At 39.5% G+C, this 21438-nt stretch overlaps 1 protein-coding gene across 2 annotated transcripts in view; it reads right to left on the minus strand.

Moving 5' to 3' along the window:
• Positions 1-21438, minus strand: part of RALGAPA2 (Ral GTPase activating protein catalytic subunit alpha 2) — a 329438-nt gene that overhangs the window by 88161 nt on the left and 219839 nt on the right. For both annotated transcript variants that reach the window (XM_047068562.1, XM_047068561.1), the window contains exon 36: positions 18029-18187. In XM_047068562.1, the coding sequence (XP_046924518.1) occupies positions 18029-18187 (159 nt within the window). The remainder of the gene's footprint in view (positions 1-18028; positions 18188-21438) is intronic.

Here is a 21438-nt window from a genome sequence, read left to right on the forward strand (position 1 = left end):
GGATTTGCTGAGGATTACTAATGAAGTGGGAGAGAAAAAGAGGCATCAAAAATGATGCCATGGCTGGGGCGCCTGGGTGGCGCAGTCGGTTAAGCGTCCGACTTCAGCCAGGTCACGATCTCGCGGTCCGTGAGTTCGAGCCCCGCGTCGGGCTCTGGGCTGATGGCTCAGAGCCTGGAGCCTGTTTCCGATTCTGTGTCTCCCTCTCTCTCTGCCCCTCCCCCGTTCATGCTCTGTCTCTCTCTGTCCCAAAAATAAATAAACGTTGAAAAAAAAAAAAATTTTAAAAAAAAAATGATGCCATGGTTTATGCCTGGCAATAGGAAAGTTGGAGCCACCTTTTCCTGAAATGGAGAGGACCAAAAGGGAGGGTCACTGTTTCAACTTTAAACATGCTAAGTTTGAGATGACTATTAGATATCCAGAGGTGATATATGGAGATGGCAGCAGATATATCAGGCTGGAAGTCAAGGGAGAAGCCCAGATTGGAGATTTTTAAGAGTTATTTATTTATAGATGGTATTTACAGCCATGAGATTGGATGATCAGATGAGTAAGAAAAAAGGTTCAAGGACTAATCCTGTGGCCCTCCAATGTTTAGAGGTTGAAGACTTGAGGAAGAATTATCAAAGAAGATTGAGAAGCAGTTGCTGGAGATGGTGGAGAGAAACCTCCAATGAGTAGCACTGTGCCTGGCACATGGTTGGGATGCAAATACTGGCTGAATGGGTGAAACTGTTATTTTAAATAATTTAAATTATTTAACAAATACAGGTCTCCAGAATAGGTCTTTTAACTTGTGTCGAAGACTATTTACTTGTGGAATACCTTTTCTGTGGTTGGCACTGGGAGAGGGGCTGGGGAAAATGGAAGACTCTTTGTTCAAAGGAGAGGACATGTGAAGCTGACATAAGAAAACTGTGAACTAACATCCCTCAACAAAGATGTAAAAATAATTTACAAATTCTCAGCAAATTAAATACAGCAATATATATAAAAGACACTGTATCTTGACCAAGTAGTATTTTCCATAAAAAGCCAAGATTGGTTAAACAATGATAAATCCATTAATACAATTTACTACATTAATAAAATAAGGAAGAAAAACTGTATGACCTTCTTGATACATACAGAAAAAACATACATAGAATCAACTCTCATTCATGATTAAAAAAAATTCCCAAAAAACTGGGAATAGAAGAGAACTTTCTCAATTTGATGAAATCTTAAAGGAAAAAAAAAACCTGTAACATAAATGATGGTGAAATATTAAATGTTTCCCACCTAAGATCTGAAAAGGCAAGGATGTCTGTCACATATTCTATTCAACATTTTTGAAAGTCCTAGTTATTACAATAAAGAAAATAAGAGAAAGAAAGGAAGAAAAAAAGGAACCTAAAGATTAGAAAGAAGTAACGTTATTTATTTAGATAACATGATTATGAACATGAGAAATCCAAAGGAATTTAACTAGAACAACTGGATTTTGAAAGGTCACAGTATATAATATACCCTCCAAATCAATTATACTTCTGAATGTTAGCCACCAACAATTGGAAAATGACTTGAAAAAAGTGTTTATTTATTTTTGAGAGAGAGAGAGAGAGAGAACCCAAGTGGGGGAGGTGCAGAAAGAGAGGAAGACACATAATCTGAAGCAGGCTCCAGGCTCTGAGCTGTTAGCACAGTCTGACGCAGGGCTCAAACTCACAAACTGTGAGATCATGACCTGAGCTGAAGTCGGATGCTTAACTGACTAAGCCACCCAGGTGCCCCAGAAAAAGACTTTTAAAAATAATAACAGCATCAAAACCATAAGATAACTAAGAATAAATTTGATAAAAGATATATATATTATCAAACATTGATAAATTAAAGACAAAGACAACCTAAAAGATGGAAAGATGTACAATGTTCATGGATTGGAAGTTTCCACACTGTTAAGATGTCAAGTCTGCTGAAAGAGAGCAATAGATACAGCACAAAGCAAATAAAAATCTTGGCAAGCTATTTTTATAGACATAGATAAGCTGATTCTAAATTCATATTAAAATGGAAAAACTTAAGTTAGCCAAGACAATAAGATTTATATTACCTAATTTCAGGGCATACTATAAAATTATCCTAATATATAATAACATTGGCACTAGGAAAGACAAATATATCAGCAGAACATAATGCAGGGCCCAAGAATTGATCCAATTGATTTGCAATAAAGGCAGCACATCAATTTTATATGGAAAGGGAAGTCTGTTTCAAAAAAGGTCCTAAAACAAGCAGATAGTCATATCTAACCTTGACTTCTACCTCATATCACACACAAACATTTAGATGGATTATATATCAAAACAGTAAAGCTGAGACTACAAAGTTTCTAGAAGAAAATATATGAGAAAATCTTCACAATCTTGGGTCAGGCAAGGGTTTCTTAGGGTATAAAAGGTGCCAATCATAAAAGAAAAAAAATAAATTGGACTTAATAAAAATGTAAAACATTCTGCTCATAATGAAAGTGATAAGGCAAGTCACATATATTCACCAATCCGGACATACCCTCAGTGTTCATCAACAGGAGAATGAATGAAAAATTTGTGGTATATTCAACTAATAGAAAATTCCACAGTAATGAAATGAACAAACCACAACTACATGTAACATCATGGGAATGACCCAAATATTATGCTGAGTGAAAGAAACAAAGAAGAAACAAAGACACAAAGAGGTTCACATAATGTAATTCCATCTATAGTTCAAAAACAGGTATAACCAATCAATGGTGACAGAAGTCAAAATAGAAAAGTGGCTACCTTTTTGAGAGATTAGTGATTGGGATGGAGTGTAGGGAGATTTCTGATGGCTGGCAATATCCTATGTTTACATCTGGGAAGCATTAAATAATGTGCTTTGAAAACATCAAGTTGTACTTATAATTTGTACCCTTTTCTTTATTAATGCTATATTAAAAATATTTTGTAAAAAACAAGCAAGTATATAGAAAGTTTGAACAACACAATAACAAACTCATCCTCATGGATACATACAAAATATTTCACCCAACAATTGTAGAAGACACATCCATTTCAAGCATGCACAGAACAGTTTTAAAAAACTGACCATATTCTAGGCCAACGATCCACAAATACAGACTATGGTGCCTATTTCCAAGCCTGGTGCCTTTTCTGTAAGGCCTACAAGCTAAAAATGGTTTTTCCTTTTTTCAACAGTTGAAAAAGATATTTTGTGACATGTAATAATTATATGAAATTCAAAATCAGCCAAGAATAAAATTGTACTGGAACAGAACCACAGTCCTTCACTTACATATTGCCTATACTTGTTTTCACACTGCAATGGCAGAGTTGAATAGCTGTCACAGATACTCTGTGGGCCACAAAGCCTAAAAGATTTACCACCTGATCCTTTATAGGAAAACTTTGCTGAGCCCTGTTCTAGGTCGTAAAGCAAGTCTCAATTTCAAGGGGCTGAAATCATACAATCTATATTCTGTGCCCAAAGACACATTAAGTTAAAAAAAATTGCAACACAAGAATACCCAGCACAAACATCTATGTTTAGAAATTAAGAAACATACTTTAAAAAAAAAATTTTTTTTACATTTATTCATTTTTGAGAGACACAGAGCACAAGTGGGGGAGGGGCAGAGAGAGAGGGAGACACAGAATCTGAAGCAGGTTCTAGGCTCTGAGCTGTCAGCACAGAGACCGACGTGAGGCTCGAACCCATGAACTGCGAGATCGTGACCTGAGCTGAAGTCGGACGCTTAACCGACTGAGCTACCCAGGCGCCCTGAAACATATTTCTAAATAACTCAGGGGTCAACAAAAATACTAACTTAAAAGTATGTCAAGTTAAATAATCATGAAAATAGTAGGTATTAGATGTTGAAGCAGTAACGACAGGGAATATGTGGGATTAAATGCTCATATGAGCGAGGAATAAAAACTGAAACTTAATGAGATAGGCACCCACCTCAAGAAATATTTAAATCCAAAAGAATAATTCAAAAGAAACTGGAAGGGAAGAAATAATAAAGACAGAAGTAGGCTTAAATGAAATAGAAATAAACACACAACAGAGAGAATAACCAGGATCAAAAGCTGGCTCTTTGGAAAAAGGCTAATACAATTAATAATCAGAACCATAACCTGGCATTTCATCCATCACGCATGTATGTTCACAACAAACTAAAGTTTCTGACTCACAACTGCCCTCTCCCAGCATGATGACCAGAGCCTGAGATTAGTACGATTTCCTCACCAGTTGCAAGTTAGGAGATGCCTGTGGAGTCCCGATCACATCTGGGAGAGGCAGCACAAACCTAGAAAGTGTAGCCCATGTGGTTTTCTCCTTAACAGGCCTGCGTCCAGGCCCAGAACCACCCAGGTTCTCTCAGCCAGATATCATGAAAGTGGAGAAAGCTTTTTTTGTGGAGAAGTGATGTCACTGAAGTTCATCCTGAAATACTGCTTAGCGTGCCAGCACAAGGAGGTATCCAGCTGCTGCAGCCAGGGCAAAGGAGAATCTTTGGGACACAGAAAATGAGCTGGAATCTCCAGTTGATTTGTGGGAATTAATATCTCACAGACTCAGTCCAGACATCTTGATGTTCCAAAACAAGGCAGTGAACAACCGAGCTCTCTTCAAGTTCCTCGAGGATAACTCTAGCTTCCAGAACTGCAACACTGCCACGTGCAGATCTACTGAGATCCAGGCCACACTGGGAGCTATACGTGCAGAGTATGGGTGGCTTGACTTGCCCAGTTTGGTCAGTTATACAACCCGTTTTGAAAACTGGGGGCTTGTGTTCATAACAAAAATATGGCCATGATTTTTGCACCCAGCTTTTTGGCACTGCTTTTATTAGGCAAGAGGAGGGTGACAATGCACAGGGTCAGCTTTGAGTTTCTGCTGGACTCTACACATATGCCTGTAAAGTGTACACAGGATGTGTACACAGAACCACAAAAATGTGAACAGCCTTTCATTAATGAGCATCCACATACAGGTGTGAAAACGAACACCTTTCTGGGCTCAAAGACGTCGAGACAACCAGGAGTCAAATTCTGGACTTGGTTTGGCTGCCAAGAAACCAAGTCTCCTTGGTAACTTACTACACTTACATATATGGACATATTCAGAGCCCAGGAGAGGCATGGTATGTCCTACTCCCCTCACAGAGTGGCTGACACATTCAAATGCTATATTAATCCCTGAAGTGGCTTGCAAATAGTACTATCTTAATGACAGACAAGGTAGGAAAACTGTATAATATTGAGATAAGGGTAAAAACTTTAAGAGCTATGTTTAAAACTTAAATTAAAATTAAATTAAATTAAATTAAATTAAAAACTTTAATAAGCTATGTTTCTGAGAAAGAGACTGTTTATTTCCATATATTTTAATCTTTATATTATACAAATACATTTTCTAAATAATAGAAGATAGTTTTGGGGGAAAATGTATTATAGGACTCCAAACTCTTGCCTGAAAAATTTGAAGAATACATAGAATCTTTCTGGGTCAAAAGGGAAGAGATTTCAGATTTCCTGTTTACTAGTTATGTATTTGCCTGCTTTGATCAAAGCCCCAGTAAGGCTGTAGTGGAATACAGAGGTAAATAAGTCAGAACTCTTAAGCATAAACAGTTCATAGGGGAGATAAAATTATACATTCAAGAAGGCCAATAAAGGAAAAGGAAAAAAAAAAAAAGCTTTAGGATGGGTATAGATACAATGTTCTGGAACAGCAGAAAGTCCTCTTCTAGCTGAGAGACGCCACAGAAGCCATAGTGTGGAAGGTGGTCATGACTGTGGGTATTGGCAGAGATGTGTGAAAGGAGAGGGACACTCAGACAAATGGTAGAAAGCAGAGCCAAAAGGGTGAGAGGGCACTGGCTCCCTTTGCTAAGGTGGTGTCCCCACAATGTATTCTGGGAGGTGCTAATCTTGCCGAGCATTAGTTGGTGTTAGATGCATTATAGGGAAGTAAAGACAAAGACTGTGGCTGGATGAGGCAAACGGCTGCACACAGAGGTGGAGGGACTTTCTGTATCCCAGTGGGAAGTCAGAGGCAGGGCCGCTAAAGGGAGAAAGGCAGGAGAGGAGGCTGGAAAGTGCACTTGAGGACTGGGAAGACCTACAACAGGTATCTAGGGGAATGTGTGGAGCATCAGTACCACTCAGAGAGAAATGAAAAGACTCAAGAATAGCCATGGGGCTAACCTGACCAGTGCTGGCTTTCCATGTCATAGCATGGCGTGGCCAAGGATATTCCTCTGGAGAAGCTCGACTCCAGTTACTCCAAAGCCAAAAGTGCCTGTCAGTAAGGGATTCTCCTGTCAAGAATTGATCTGTACAAGACCCATGGAACCACAGAGCACATGAGAGTGCTTAGAATTGAACACATTTTACTTTTTATAAAATTTTAATAAAGTTTTCAGTCTATGGACTCAGTCTTTCTGGTGAATAACATAACTGCTATTGTTTTTGCCAGTGGGAAAGTTATTGTACTTCAATGCAATTTTTTAACCAATCTATCTGTCACTGATGCTGACATCTGAAGCATAACTTTATGGGTCCAAATATACTCTTTCAGTCCATAAGTTCATACTACAGGATTGTGAACTTCCCAGAGGGAGAAACTGTAGCAGGTCCTGGAATCCTTGATGGCAGAGGTAGAAGAGCCCTTAAAGATCATCTGTTGTTCCCTTAGAACAGATGAGGAAAGGGGAAGGCATGACAGTGTCCTCTGCGAACGTGTAACTCTATAAGGGCAATGCTCTCTGAGGAGGGACCAGCTGGAAAATGGCTCATTGGACTTGGACAGGTTTCTTGAAAGAAAAGCAAAAACAGACTTACACTCTATTTTGCAGAGCCTGGGGTAGACACAGAAAAAGAACTTCCAAATAGGGAGAAAGTCCCCTTAGGGAACAATCATGGCATATCTATGAATGTCTTTTATAGTAGGTTGATTCATTAACTGGGCCTAAAACTTCTCCTTTGATGCCTTTGGAATCTATGATTTTTAGTAACTGGAGATTAAAGTAATATACATAATTAACTGATCTATTTTGGAATAATTAAGAGGTTATATCAAGACAGAATAACAAATGAATCATAGAACAAGAGGTTAAAGAGCCCAGGAATATTTGATTTTTAATGATAAGCCCAATGGCTGGGGCTACTGTTATTAAACTCCCTCTTCTGGGCCAGGTTATGAGCTCAGTGCTCAATGTGTGTGTGTGTGTGTGTGTGTGTGTGTGTGTACGTATGTATAAAGTATATAATTCCTGCAACAATTCCATGAGGCTGACACTTTGTCCCTGTTTTACAGAAAAAAAAATGTGGTTAGACTGCCTGCCTTTCTAAGCTCATCAAGGTCAGCATCCTCACCATGGGGCCATGGAAGCTCTCAGCTCCCCCAGCCTTCCTCTCCCCATCCCAGGGCCAGTAGATAGCTTTCCTCACTCATGAAGCTCATGTCCTGTGTAAGGACTTTGTTCTTTCTGTCCTCTTTGGTTGATGCTCCTGCTCCATTCAGGGTCATCTCTTGGGGAACTTAAACATCACCCCCTAGAGGAACTTTCTCTGCCCACTTGTAATGTCCCTCTTCATCCCTGATAATTTTCTTGCTCTGAAGACAGGGTTTTCTGGCATTAACACAGTTAGTCCTGATCTGGGTTAGTGTGGGATATCTTTCTCCATCCCTTTACTTTTAATCTGTGTCTTTATAATTTAATGTGGGTTTCTTGTAGACAACATAGAGTTGGGTCTTGTTGTTTTTGTTTTAATCCACTCTGACAGTCTTTTTTCTTTTAATTGGTACATTTAGACTCTTGATATGTAAAGTGATGACTGATATAGTTAGATGAATATCTATCGTATTTGTTACTGTATTTCACTTGCTCCTCTTGTTGTTTTCTACTCTTTTTCTGCTTTCTCTGATTTTATTGAGCATTTTATATAATTCCAGTTTTTCTCTTAGCATATCTATGATACCCTTTTTTTAAAAAACTTTTTTCAGTGATTGTTCTTGAGTTTGACATATACACTTACAACTAATTCAGGTCCTCTTTCATAGCACTATCCTGCTTCACGGGCAGTACAAGTACTTTACAACAGAGCATTGCCAATTCTTCCCTTCCATCCTCATAACTGTCGCTGTCATTCATTACTTATCCAATCACTGAATACATAGTTGCTATTTTTATTTGGAACAGTTATCTGTTAGATCAATTAGGAATAAGAAACATGAAAGATTTCATTTAGCTTCATTTATTTCTTCCCTAACGCTCTTCCTTTTTAAAGTAGATCTCTGTTTCTGATCTGCATAATTTTCCTTCTTGATGAGTTTAACTTTTTTTTGTAAGGCAGGTCTATTGGCCACAAGTTTCCTAAGTTTTGTATGAGAAAGTCTTTATTTTTTCTTTCACTTTTGAAGGACACAGAATCCTAGGCTAGCAGGTTTCTTTCTCACAACAATTTAAATGTTTTAATCCACTTGCTTCTTGCTTATATGATTTCTGAAGAGAGGTCCACTGTAATATTTGGGCTTGCTCCTCTACAATTATGTTTTAACTCTGGTTTCTTTCAAGATTTTCCCTTTGTTTTTGATTTTTGGTAGTACCTTAGTCTGGGCTGCTATAACAACGTATCATACACTGGGTGGTTTATAAACAACAGAAATTAGTTTCTCACAATTCTGGAGGCTGGGAAGTCCAAGATTAAGATGTCAGGAGACTTGATGTCTGGTGAGAGCCTGCTTCCTGCTTCACAGATGGCTGTCTCTGTGTCCTCACATGGAGGAAGTGGTAAGGGAATGCTCTGGAGTATCTTTTAAGACTGATCTCATTCCTGAGGGCTTCACCCTGATGACCTAATCACCTCCCAAAGGCCCCATCTCCAAATACCATCACACTTGGGGGTTGAGTTTCAAAAAATGAATTCTAGAGGGGCACAAATATTCAATTTATAACATATAGTACAAATATGATATACCTAGGTATAGATATTTTAGTATTTACCCTACTTGGTATTTATTCCCTATGTTTTCTGCATCTGTGGTTTGGTATCTGTCATTAATTTGAAAAATTCTCATGTATATTAAAATATATTATATAAAGTATATTTACTTATAAATTCAAATATTTCTTCTCTACCATTCTCTTCCTCTTGGTATTCCCATTTGGTGTGTATTACACCTTTTATAATTGGCCCACAGGTCTTCAATGTTTTGCTCAGCTTTTTTTTTTATCCTTTTTCCTTTTGTAGTTCAGTTTCAAAGTTTCTACTGACTTATGTTTAAGCTCACAGTTCCTTTCCTCAGCTGTCCAGTTGATTGATGAGCATTCTTCATTTCTGTGTTTTTTTCTTCTAGCATTTCAACTCTTTCTTAGAGTTTCTATCTCTCTGCTACATTGGTCCTCTCTTCTTGCATGCTGTCCACTTTTTCTATTATAAGCCCTGACACAGTAATCATAGTTATTTTAAATTCCTGGTCTGAGGGGCGCCTGGGTGGCACAGTCGGTTCAGCGTCCGACTTCAGCCAGGTCACGATCTCGCAGTCCGTGAGTTCGAGCCCCGCGTCAGGCTCTGGGCTGATGGCTCGGAGCCTGGGGCCTGTTTCCAATTCTGTGTCTCCCTCTCTCTCTGCCCCTCCCCCGTTCATGCTCTGTCTCTCTCTGTCCCCAAAATAAATAAAAAACGTTGAAAAAAAATTAAAAAAAAATAAATTCCTGGTCTGATAATTTCAAAATCTCTGCCAAATCTGAGTCTGATTCTGATGCTTGCAAGCTCTGTCTCTTGAAGCTGGGTTTGTTTGTTTGTTTTTGACTTTTAGTATGCCTTGTAATTTTTTTTTTTTTTTTTTTTTTTTTTTTTTTTGTGGGAAGCTAAATAGAATATACCATGTAACAGGAACTGAAGTAAATCAGCCTTTAGTGTGACACTTTATGTTTGTCTGTCTCGGAGTTAGGCTGTCTTTATTGTCTGCTGAAGCTGCAGATGATGGTGTCAAAGGCTAAAATCTCCTTGTATGCCCGTGTTTTTGTCTCCCCTGTCCCTCTTAAACAAGGTCTTAGATGTGCAGTTCTTTCAGTTGTTAGTGTACAAATGTCCTTTTGATGTAGTGATAAGGTGTGAGGAAGAAGTGTCCCACAGACCTATGATCAGGTCTCAGTCTCTCAGTGAGCCTGTGTCTCTGGGCTGGGACCTTCACAAGTGCTTCCCACTCCCTGCCAAACACACATACTTCCTCCTTATGTGAGACAGCAAAGCTAGAGGGAGCTTGAGTTGGTTCTGGTAAAACCCCAGTAGGTAAGGCTCTGGTAAAACACTTCCTCTTGAGGACAGATCTCATTCAGAAGAACAGAATGCTCTAGGTGTATTTCAAAATGGCTTCTTTCCCTCCCTCTACTGAAGCATGTGGGCTTTTCCTCATCATGTGAGAAAAGTGGTAGGTTTTGTGAGAAAGTGGTAGGACTCCTAGAGGGAAAACACACAAAAGTGTGGGGGTCTCCCAAGGACCAGGCCCCTCTTGACTCTAACTCTCAAATTTGTGTACATGGAGCCTCCAGCAATTGGTAAACTAGAGCTGACATTTTCCTATCTTGTCATTGATTCCCCAGGGGTTTCTGTTCCTGGCCTTCTGCTATGGCAAGTTGTGACTCTCTGTCACTACAATTTTGGGAGCAGTGATTTTCCTTGTGACTCAATTCTCTGATGCATCAAAGAAGAGTTGTTGATTTTCAGTTTGTTCAGCTTTTCTCATGTTGTTAGAATGGGAGTGATGACTTCTAAGTTCCCTACATGCTGGATTGGAAACTAGAATTCACCCTACATGAATTAAAGCAGCCGCCTTCTGGTCCATCCTATCACTCTGTTTTATCTTCTTTATAACACCAAAGCTCCTATCTGAAAGTCTCTAATTGAACCGTTTACTTACTTACTTGTTGGCTGTCTCCCTTACTAAAACTGGGATTCTGGGAGTATGAGATTGCCAGCCCTTGACACAGCATCTGGCATGAAGCAGCCTTAATAGATATGCTGCCTGAATGACTGACAGAAGGCGTCCAGATCCTGAGGCTCTGACCACTGGCCATTAACCAAGTCTGTTGTCCCCCCTGTACATTTCTAGAACAAGGTCACATTGTGACTGGCTATCATTTGCTTCATGGAGATGCCTGAAAGGCCAGGATGAAAGGGCTATGGTGTGGTCTTAGGTCTTGAGCAGGCTTCTGCTGCTACACCTCTTCTTCCATTTAGTGGGTCTGAGAAAAGGCTCCACAGTTAAAACACAGAGATGTAAAAACTGCAAAGATTGGCTAAACCTATTTTGAGATCAGCACCTAGAAAACAGAGGAAGAGTCACACCTGAGGAGACTCAGACAGGAACAAAGAAGGATGAAACTATTAGTTTTACTAATTATAACAAATGAGTGTCTCTCCTCAGTACTTGCAGGGTTAGGGGAAGTGGGCATCTTTATTCCAAAGAGGAAAATCAAGGAGCTATTTGCAGTCTAAAATTATTCAGCGTTGCCCAGTCCAGGTGACAATTATAACAAATAAAAAAATAAGAAAGAATAACCCTTCCTATTTTTAGTAACACCACACTTAAAAGAATTTTAAATATATTCCTTAGATAATAAGTGCAATTCTTTTTTTTTTTAATTTTTTTTTAATGTTTACTTATTTTTGAGACAGAGAGAGACAGAGCTTGAGCAGGGGAGGGGCAGAGAGAGAGGGAGACACAGAATCTGAAACAGGCTCCAGGCTCTGAGCTGTCAGCACAGAGCCCGACGCGGGGCTCGAACTCACGAACTGTGAGATCATGACCTGAGCCGAAGTTGGACGCTTAACCAACTGAGCCACCCAGGCACCCCAATAAGTGCAATTCTTCCTACGATTTATGCTAAAAGCAGTCCATAATCAGTGACACGCAGTTGTAATGGAAGTACGTATGAAGAAACCCAGACAACAAAACCCCCTACAACAACAAACAACAAGCTAATGAATTTCAAGGACAGCACAGAAAATAAGCCTTTCAGGATAAGTTATTGGATTCCAGGGGCAGTGGCCTTGTTTCCTTCTCACAGAGGAGTTCTGTGTGCTTGTGACACCCTGACCAAAGGATGGGGAGAACACGTATGGTCTCTTGTCCAGAAGGCCCTTCCTACAGAGGCAGCTCAGAGGTCTTGGTTTCTGACACAAAACGGGCTCTACCATTTGCCACTCGGTGTATGTTCATGTAAGCTGGCTCTGGCTGCCAAGGGAGGGAGGATAAGGATAAGGCAAAGGAGAGAGAGAGACGTATATATCAAAGGACAACTGAAAAAAAAAAGGGAAAACAATGCCAACTTTTGAGAGAAATCAATGCAGAAAGAATTCTCAATAGCCAAATTGTTGTAAAGGATAAAACAGGAGCTCAGAGTTAATAATAGGCTATAGATTTTTTTCCATCTGTATTGAGGCTTATCTTATAAATAAATGTTCTTTATTATTCTTTGGCAACTGCTTGTGGGTGACTCAGATAGTCTTTCAAAAACCGGACAAAAGAAATAATATAAATCCCTTGTATCCAGGGAATTCCTCTAATTAGGAGTGGCAATGAAGTAGAGAAGAAATTTGTTTTTGATATAACATCTGCAAATGACAGCTGCCTTTCCCCAAGTTCCCAATGTCATTCCTTTACTAAGAAAGCCCCAATAACAATTAACAATAAATTACCAAAACAGAATCTATTGCAGTAACCCATTTAATAGCGTATCTTAGGGGTGCCTGGCTGGCTCAGTCAGTAGAACATGTGATGTTTGATCTCGGGGTTGTAAGTTCAAGCCCCATGTAGGGTGTAGAGATTACGTAAAAAAATAAAATCTTAAAAAAAAAATAATGTATTTCAGTAAATTCTGGTTATTCAGTGTTTTCAGTTATTTATTTATTTATTTATTTGTTTGTTTATTTATTTATTTATTTTGAGGGAGACAGAGACAGCATAAGTGGGGGAGAGGCAGAGAGAGACGGGAAAAGAGAGAATCCTAAGCAGGCTCCACAGTGCCAACACTGGGCCGAATGCGGGGCTCGAACCCATGAAGCTGCAAGATTATGACCTGAGCTGAAACCAAGAGTCAGATGCTTAACTGACTGGGCTACCCAGGGGCCCCTCAGTTTTCTTTCAAAATAAATGCTTCTTCACATATTAGGAAGTTAACAAGTTATTTTCCCTGAGAATTTCCCAGAGTGTTTTAAAGGATATGACTTAATCTCAAAAAGGTTATTTGGTTGGGGTTGAGACAAATATTTAAGAAAATTACACATATGAAATAAAAAGAAATTTCCATAACCATGTTGCAGTGAAACATAGTCCATACATAATGAAGCCACACTAGTAAAAAATTTCCTTTCAAACACAGGTGCAAATACTGGCCATTCTTGACCTTGCATCTGCAAATGCCCTTATGATTTCTGGTAGATCAACCTTAACCAGCATTTCTAGGCACTGGCTCCAGGTGAAGGTCCTGGGCTAGCTGCCTTCCTAAAGAGGGATGTGCACACGCATGCACATGTGCATACAGTCACACACTCCCAGTAGCTGCTGAGCCTGCAAGGAAGCCAAATACCACCTTGACAGCAACGTGGTGAATTGGGGCAGCTTGGGGAAAGGACAGGCATCTGGGAACAGGATGATCCAACAGGGCCCATCATCTTAAAGGGGCACTTAAAATCCCTAAAAAGGACTGCAGAGAGACCTCTGTCCCCAGTGAGTGTCACAGCTGAGGAAATAAAAGTCCAAAGAAATTAAGAGACCTGCCCAAAACACCCCACCCACTTGTGGCAGCACAGGAACTGGAACTCTGGCCCCCTACCCCGTCTCCTAGCATTCTTTCCTGCCTATACTGCTCAGAAGTGACTGAATCATCCATTTTTCTCCCACGTCCAAATCTACCAGGGCCAAGAAAGTAGAGGTTGGAGGACATTAACACGTCTTTTCATTTACAAAACCGACATTCTGGCTGAGGTGATGAAGAGGACCCTTGGCTTCACCAAAGCTGCCTCTTGTCTTAACTGCTCCCGGTCAAGGCTGCTTCACCACATCCGCCCTCTGGCCAGTCGCTAGCCAGTCACTAATGTGCCTGGAGGTAAACATGACAGAAACACTGAAACCTACCTTCACAAATTCATAAAGGCAAAAATGTTTCGAGCATCAAAATTATTTTCAGTTACTGAAAAAGAAAAGCAACACGGGTCCTCACTGCAATATGGAAGCTTTATGAACCCCTTTTTTACAGAACACTTTTAGGCACTCATGTTCTGCTCTATATGCAAATCTTCCCTGACTTAGTAATAAAAGTAGAAGTAAAAAAAAAAGCCCAATCTGATAGCAGCACATTTCTTTTCTGTGACCAAAGACTACTGTGTCAATGTTTATAGAGGTGAACTTACTTTGAAAGTAATTTAGCAATGAAATCATGTGGCTAAACACACTGATATTTATTTATTTATTTATTTATTTATTTATTTATTAAGTTCAATAAAAAGCTCAAGAAGTGAGTGGCCTCTCAGATGCAAGGGTTTTCTGTCCTCACACAAGCACACCCACATTTCTTCAACATACCATTTCGCAAGTGCTGTGTATTATTAAGAGGAGGCGGATTCTGCCAGGCACATAATTTGTATATTTAAGGGAGGTGTATGGAATGAAAAAGCGAAATATGTTAAATTTCAAAGGACTTGGAAGCAATGCTGCCTGTGAGCTTGTATTACAAATAGCCCTACATTATTACATACGCTATTAATGAGGCTGAGTGAATGAAAGTACAATTTGAATATGCATGACTCTACCCAATGAGCAGGACTTTTGTGTACTGATGAGGTTTTTTTTTCCCCCCTCCTAAAAAAGGATTAAAATTATTCTTAGAGAAGTATGGCTGCCCAGAGACCAGTAAAATAAATGGACTTAGACCAGAGTCATACTATATTCAGCTGAAATATACAGGTGCTAAAAGAAATGACTTTGACTCTACCTACAATTTTTGAAACTTGTGCATAATCCTGTCCTCCTCCAAAAACATATTCCTCAATTTCAAGTGGCTGCATCAATACAATTTTTAAACAAAAATAACAATTTTGGTGGAGACCCGTAAAAGTAGGCAAGGTTAAATAAACCTTTTGAGTACAAAGCCTTTACTTCCACAGTGAGGAGCACTAGTTAAAAGACTGGGGAATGGGTAAATTATTGCACCAAATGGCTGAGAATTAATCTCTGCTGACTAGCTGTAATCTAACGAGGCGTCTGTGTCCCAGGGAGCCCGCAGCATGTCCCTGGCGGTATGTGCAGTGTGTCGAGTCTGCGTGGCACCCTTTGTCCTCGCTCACAGGCGGCCTTTCCCCTCATTGTCCATAATATCCTCATGCATCTGGGACGCGTGGAATGCATTCATACTAACAGACTTACCATTGTTTTCTCTCAGAAGCTTTGTTGAGCAAAGACTGCATCACGGTTACTGATAATTATATTGCTTAATTAATCAAGACAAAAAAAATTTGCAAATCATTGCCTGGTTGCCAAGCAGGGAGATAAAAAATGACAACAATACAAGCTGAAGCAATATAACAAAAGTAACAGCTATCTGATCAGAAATTCTTATATAATGAAGCTATTAATGCTAAATCGGTTAATGTTAACATTGCTCCAGGTGTCTCTACTTAGATGCAAACAAAAAGGCTAACATTATGGATATAAAAGGCCAAATGTTGCCATGGATTCTGTAACCTGATAGAGAGGACAGCCTTTTCATTTGATTAGGGAATGCAATTTAAATACCAGGGACTGAAGCCAAACAAACAGACTTTCCCTCCACAAGCCTCTTGCATTCACCCTGGGGTCAGTGGTTGGTGAACAAAAGGTCAGCCACACTTGCCCTGGAAATGTCTGGATTAATTTTATTACATTGTAATGGTTTGTACTTTAAATGTGGGGATAACGCTAAATTTCCAGTTGGCCATTATTCTCTTCTTCCCTTTAGGCTTTTTGAATTGAAATATTAAGACAGCGATTTGCTCAATTCATCTTGTCAAAATTTATGACCAAATTTATAAAACTTACATTCTCTAAAGAAATTTTAAAAAGGTATGTTAGTACTTGTTTTCATGTGTTAAAAATTTAATACCTTTTTAAAAATCACTTTCAAAGAAAGTTTAAAGTGTCACTCTTCACACTATAAAATGAATTGAAATACCTTTTATATTTCTTTATTTACTACAAAAATAAAGATGTTTTTAGGATGCTAAATGATGTTTTACAGGGCCATGTTGAAAATGAACTAATGAAGCCAGTTAATCCACACTAAATATTAAAGAACCACATTTTCCCGATTTGGAAGCTATAGGACACTGAATCTAATATTAATGTTTTCTGCTGAAAACGTTAGTGTTCTTCCTGGACAGACACAAATGTTATTAGCACTCAGAGCCATTTTCTTACATGAGAGTGAAAACTTCACACACACAAAAACGTGAATCAAATATAACACCAAAGGGTCGGTTAAGTGTCTGACTCTTGATTTCAGCTCAGGATATGATCTCATGGTTTGTGGGATCAAGCCCCACGTCAGGCTCCGTGCTGAAAGCATGGAGCCTGCTTGGGATTCTCTCTGTATCCCATTCTCTGCCCCTCCTATGCACGCATGTGTGCAGTCTCCCTCTCTGAAATAAATAAACAATAGAAAAAAAAAAAAGAAAGATAACACCAATATTTACTATGAAGAACTTGAGGCATCTTCACTCCCTGAATAGAAAAGAGGATTTTCTTTATGTCAGGCGCCTCACCGGCCAGAGTGAGACTTTCCTGAATTCAGAAGGTGACCCACACTGTGTCTAGACTGAGAAATGATAAGCATGTTACACTTGGGATTCATTATTTACTCTCTTTTCATGGTAGTGACTGTAATAGAAAAATAACAGCAGTAATAGTAATAATATCCAACAGCTTTTACTCTGAGCCAGCTATGGTTTGAAGCACCTTTCATTTCTTAGCTCTTTAATGCTTACTGCTTTAACACCAAAGATTATATTAAAATCCCAGTAAATGACAGTTACCGCTTATTTTAAAGCTCAAAAACAGAGGGTTTAGAATGGTAACTTTTAACCTCTTTAGTAGAACAACTTGGAACAAAAATGAAGATCACACTTAATACCAAGCTAGAGCATGAAGTTGTTTTCTTGAGGAGTGACTTAACTATGCCTAACATTTAATTAAAAACTTAAAAATGAACCCTTCTATTAATAATTCCAACACAAAAACAAGTCACTATATAAAGCATGGCTAAAATACCAGTAAAGGCATGGCAAGGATTGAAGCCCCAGCCAATTTACTACAGGGCACATAACCATTGGATTGTTCCAGCCATTCCCATGATCAATACCAATTGACATGGTTGCATTGATCCGGTGGCAAGGTGCTTCAATTGTTAAAAGTCATCACATGGGCTGTGCTGCAGAGGCCTAACCTCTTCACAGACATGCCTGCAATCCTTCAGGATTGACCCCTATTAGCAGCAGTCAGAGGCTCGGTGAGCAGTGCCTGTTTGTCATGCCAGGTCGAATTCTGTACCCGTGGCCAGCCACAAAATGCTTGATGTGACATGGGGTTCTTTCAACTCTTATTATTATTATTATTATTATTATTAATCAATGTGTCCCAGATATAAAATTAAAATTTTTTTAATTAAAAAAAATTAAATTTAAAACATTTAAAATATCATGAATGTGTTTATGTTCTAATTTTTAAAGAGTCTAGTAATAAAATACAGAATTCTGTGCTCATGAGGAAAGATACTCTGAAAATCTCAATTCATACTGAATTTCTTTATAGCATGTGTAATTCAGATACATGTGAGACATTCACCAGTTGGACAAAAGTCCCCTTTAACATATTTATATCATTGTTTCTCAAAAACAATGAATTGTATGGCAAATGCTGTATGAGTCAGAGCGATAATGCGGTGAAAACGTACCTCAGGTTTCTTCGTGATCGCGATAAAGAACATGTGATTCTTCACTGGGTAAATAATGATTGAAACGTCTCCAAAGGCAGTCGGGATAATGCCCCTGCGGTAGTCCCTGGAGTGTTCAGACCAGACGATGTGGACCTCGTCATTCCCCAAGTGACGAAGCTGCAATGGCCAATTGGCTCTTTATTAATCAGAGTGATAACAGCAGTTTATGAGGGGTCGTGGCTTACAAATTGAATTATAATACTCAGAGGCAAAAGTATTTCACTACTAAACAAAGGTATAACACTGCTGTCTTCTATGAGGATTAAAAAAAACACAAGTACATGGAAACACCTCTCACTTTTTATGAACTACACTAGCATTGAGATGATGCACAGAAGCACAGAAGGTACGTTATGCCTGGATGGGGACAAGACCTTTTCGAGGATTTTGTTAAATTGAATTTTACTCTTGCATTAAAGCCTTATGTTTCATATTGCTGAGCATGTTTCTAAACAATTAACAACATGATCCTTTTATTCCATATTACAATACGGCTTCATAACATTCTTAATTCGATGGTTATTAAGAAAAAAATTTGAATACAAGAGAACATAAGCCACTCTAACACAATTACCAAATGTATAAGAACTAGATTTGTGACAAAGGTTTAAGAAAAAGTTTGCATAAATTACCTTTGTTTAAGAAACTAATAAATACGACTTCAATTTAATAAGAACACTAGTACCTAGCCTTCAAAGAGTGCCTTCCTATCCAGAAAGTATGTTCGCATGTATTATTTTCTTTAGCCTTTCCGCGTACTCTCTGAGGCAGGAGACATCATCTTTCTGTTACGTGACAAGGAGGAGATAGGGCTCAGGAAGGCAAAGGCAGCACCTATACAAGGTGCATGAACAGTGAGCAGCACGGCGGGCCTGGGGACCTGGCCAGGCCTCTCAGTGCCATTCCTACTGCTCACAGCCACCTAAGCCAGGTGTACTGCCACAGCTCAGATAGTGTGGCCCACTGTTTTTGTCATTTTATACACAAAGAGGCCATCAAGTCCAAAAACAAGTCAGAGACTCCTGGCCTCTCTGAGCAGGGGAAGGGGCCCTTTGAGACTTCCTCCCGGGCTAAGCTCTTCAGACGCAAGAACGTCTTTGATAAAGCTCCTGCATAATGACTGCACATCCTGGGGCTGGAGAAAGCCACAGATGAAATAAGCCTGAAAATGTGACTAAAAGAAACTAGATTATAAAGACTAAAATGTAGGCCAAAATTGAAGTCCTACAACCATAAAAGCTGACTGGTGAAGGTCCTTGGACACCTATGGAAAATCTAAGGTTTGGTTCTCCCACACACTGCAGGAGAAGAATGCTATCTACCACCACGAAAAAAGTATTTCTGGCTTCCTAGCTTATTTATTTTTTTTTAATTTTTTTTTTTCAACGTTTTTTATTTATTTTTGGGACAGAGAGAGACAGAGCATGAACGGGGGAGGGGCAGAGAGAGAGGGAGACACAGAATCGGAAACAGGCTCCAGGCTCTGAGCCATCAGCCCAGAGCCCGACGCGGGGCTCGAACTCACGGACCGCGAGATCGTGACCTGGCTGAAGTCGGACGCTTAACCGACTGCGCCACCCAGGCGCCCCACCTAGCTTATTTAATAGACGAACCCCCCCAAACATGACTAAATTCAGGGGCACCGTTAATCAAACAGGGATGTTGTGCTAAAGGTAATGTTTTCGTTTTGTGTTAAGATACAAAACATGAAAAAAAATGCAAAAAAAGGGGATGCTCTGGAATACCATATATTTAAAACATGATCGCATAAATACAATTTTCTTTATAGACTATTTGACCACAAAAGAAAAATCCAAGGTGACCCCCAACATGGCCTCCTTTCCATTTACAAAGTTAAAGGAAGTTGGTTTGCTGCAATGCTTTCTTATTCTTCACTCTTTCATGTTTCTGGGAATGACTGTGTAAGTCAATTTTTTTTTACTCTCAATTTTTTTTAATGTTTATTTATTTTTGACAGAGAGAGAGAGAGAGAGAGAGAGACAGAGAGACAGAGCATGAGTGGGAGAGAGGCAGAGAGAGAGGGAGACACAGAATCTGAAACAGTTCCAGGCTCTGAGCTGTCAGTACAGAGCCCGATGCGGGGCTCGAACTCACTGACAGTGAGATCATGACCTGAGCCGAAGTTGGACGCTCAACCGACTGAGCCACCCAGGCGCCCCTAAGTCAATTTTTTTTTTTAAAAAGACTTATGCCAGTACCTTTGCTCTAGGGAGGTACAGGTGCATCTGCAGGTGGCCCCTACAGTGAGGGGTGCCCGATTCAACTATTCTGAACATGAACTCTGGGACAAATGTAACTGTGGGTATTCAGTACGAGTCATGATGATCCAGAACAATTTAATGGTGCCTAAGACTTTCTAAATATAAAATTATCTAGTATGATTCTTTTTTTCTTCTTCTTCCCCTCTGACATGTAAAGGCTAGAAGGGTAGCAGGTGAAAGGTGTAGCCAACCCATTACTACCCATAAATAGTTGAAAGAAAAAAAAAGACACTGGGTTCTCACAGCAACACTGAACATCTCTCTATGTTTCTCTATTTCCACCTCTCTTTTCTCTTTCCTTTTTAATAGAACATGCCAGGCCCTCACAACACACTCCTGAAATTCAATCCTTTTGGAGTAAAAACATGGTAGCCAGCATCACCAGCAACACGGTAGAGGCATGTTTTCAAGGGAAATAGGAATAGTATCAAACTGAAATTTTGGGAGGAATTTAGACCGGCAGAAGGTAATTGTGATAGTGGGGCTACTCTCATCCTATAAAGAGAAGCAACCTTCTAGGTGGTTATATGCCCCTTGATATAATGCTGGCACTAAAGTCAGAATGGGAAGAACATATCTACTGAATACCCTTCAAATGTGGGGCTACCACCTAATGCCAGCACCCTAACGCCTGTGATGGCTCCTCTCAATCCAGAAGTATAAGCTGCAAGGCATTAGGTAGTACAGTGATTACTGAACTTTAGCACTTACTGTGCCTTTCTCAATTAGGTTCCTCAATTATATAATCCAAGCAAGTCTTTCATAACTCTGTTTGGGCTGTAGTCTCAGAACCACAGCCAGGGAGACCTGTCCTCCTAGTGTGGCATTTTTGTAGGTAAGGAAAGGCTATTTTTGTGTGGCAATGATACAATATTCATTCTTTCAAAGCTGCTTTCAATGTCATGTGCCCCAGATCTCTGGACAAGTTATAGTTTCATTAGCTAACTCGTGAAACTCAGAGCTAAGGCCACAGGACCCACTGACTGATAGATCTGGAGCAAGGAGCAAACACATGCCCTCTTCCACCTCGGACAAGAACACAAGCAGGTGAAACAAGTAAAACTAACCTGGCCAAATTGTCCACCA

This window comes from Lynx rufus, unplaced genomic scaffold, assembly GCF_022079265.1.
Source record: "Lynx rufus isolate CCGP_SWC_20201006 ecotype Redwood Valley unplaced genomic scaffold, mLynRuf1.p SCAF_8, whole genome shotgun sequence".
NCBI lineage: Eukaryota > Metazoa > Chordata > Mammalia > Carnivora > Felidae > Lynx > Lynx rufus.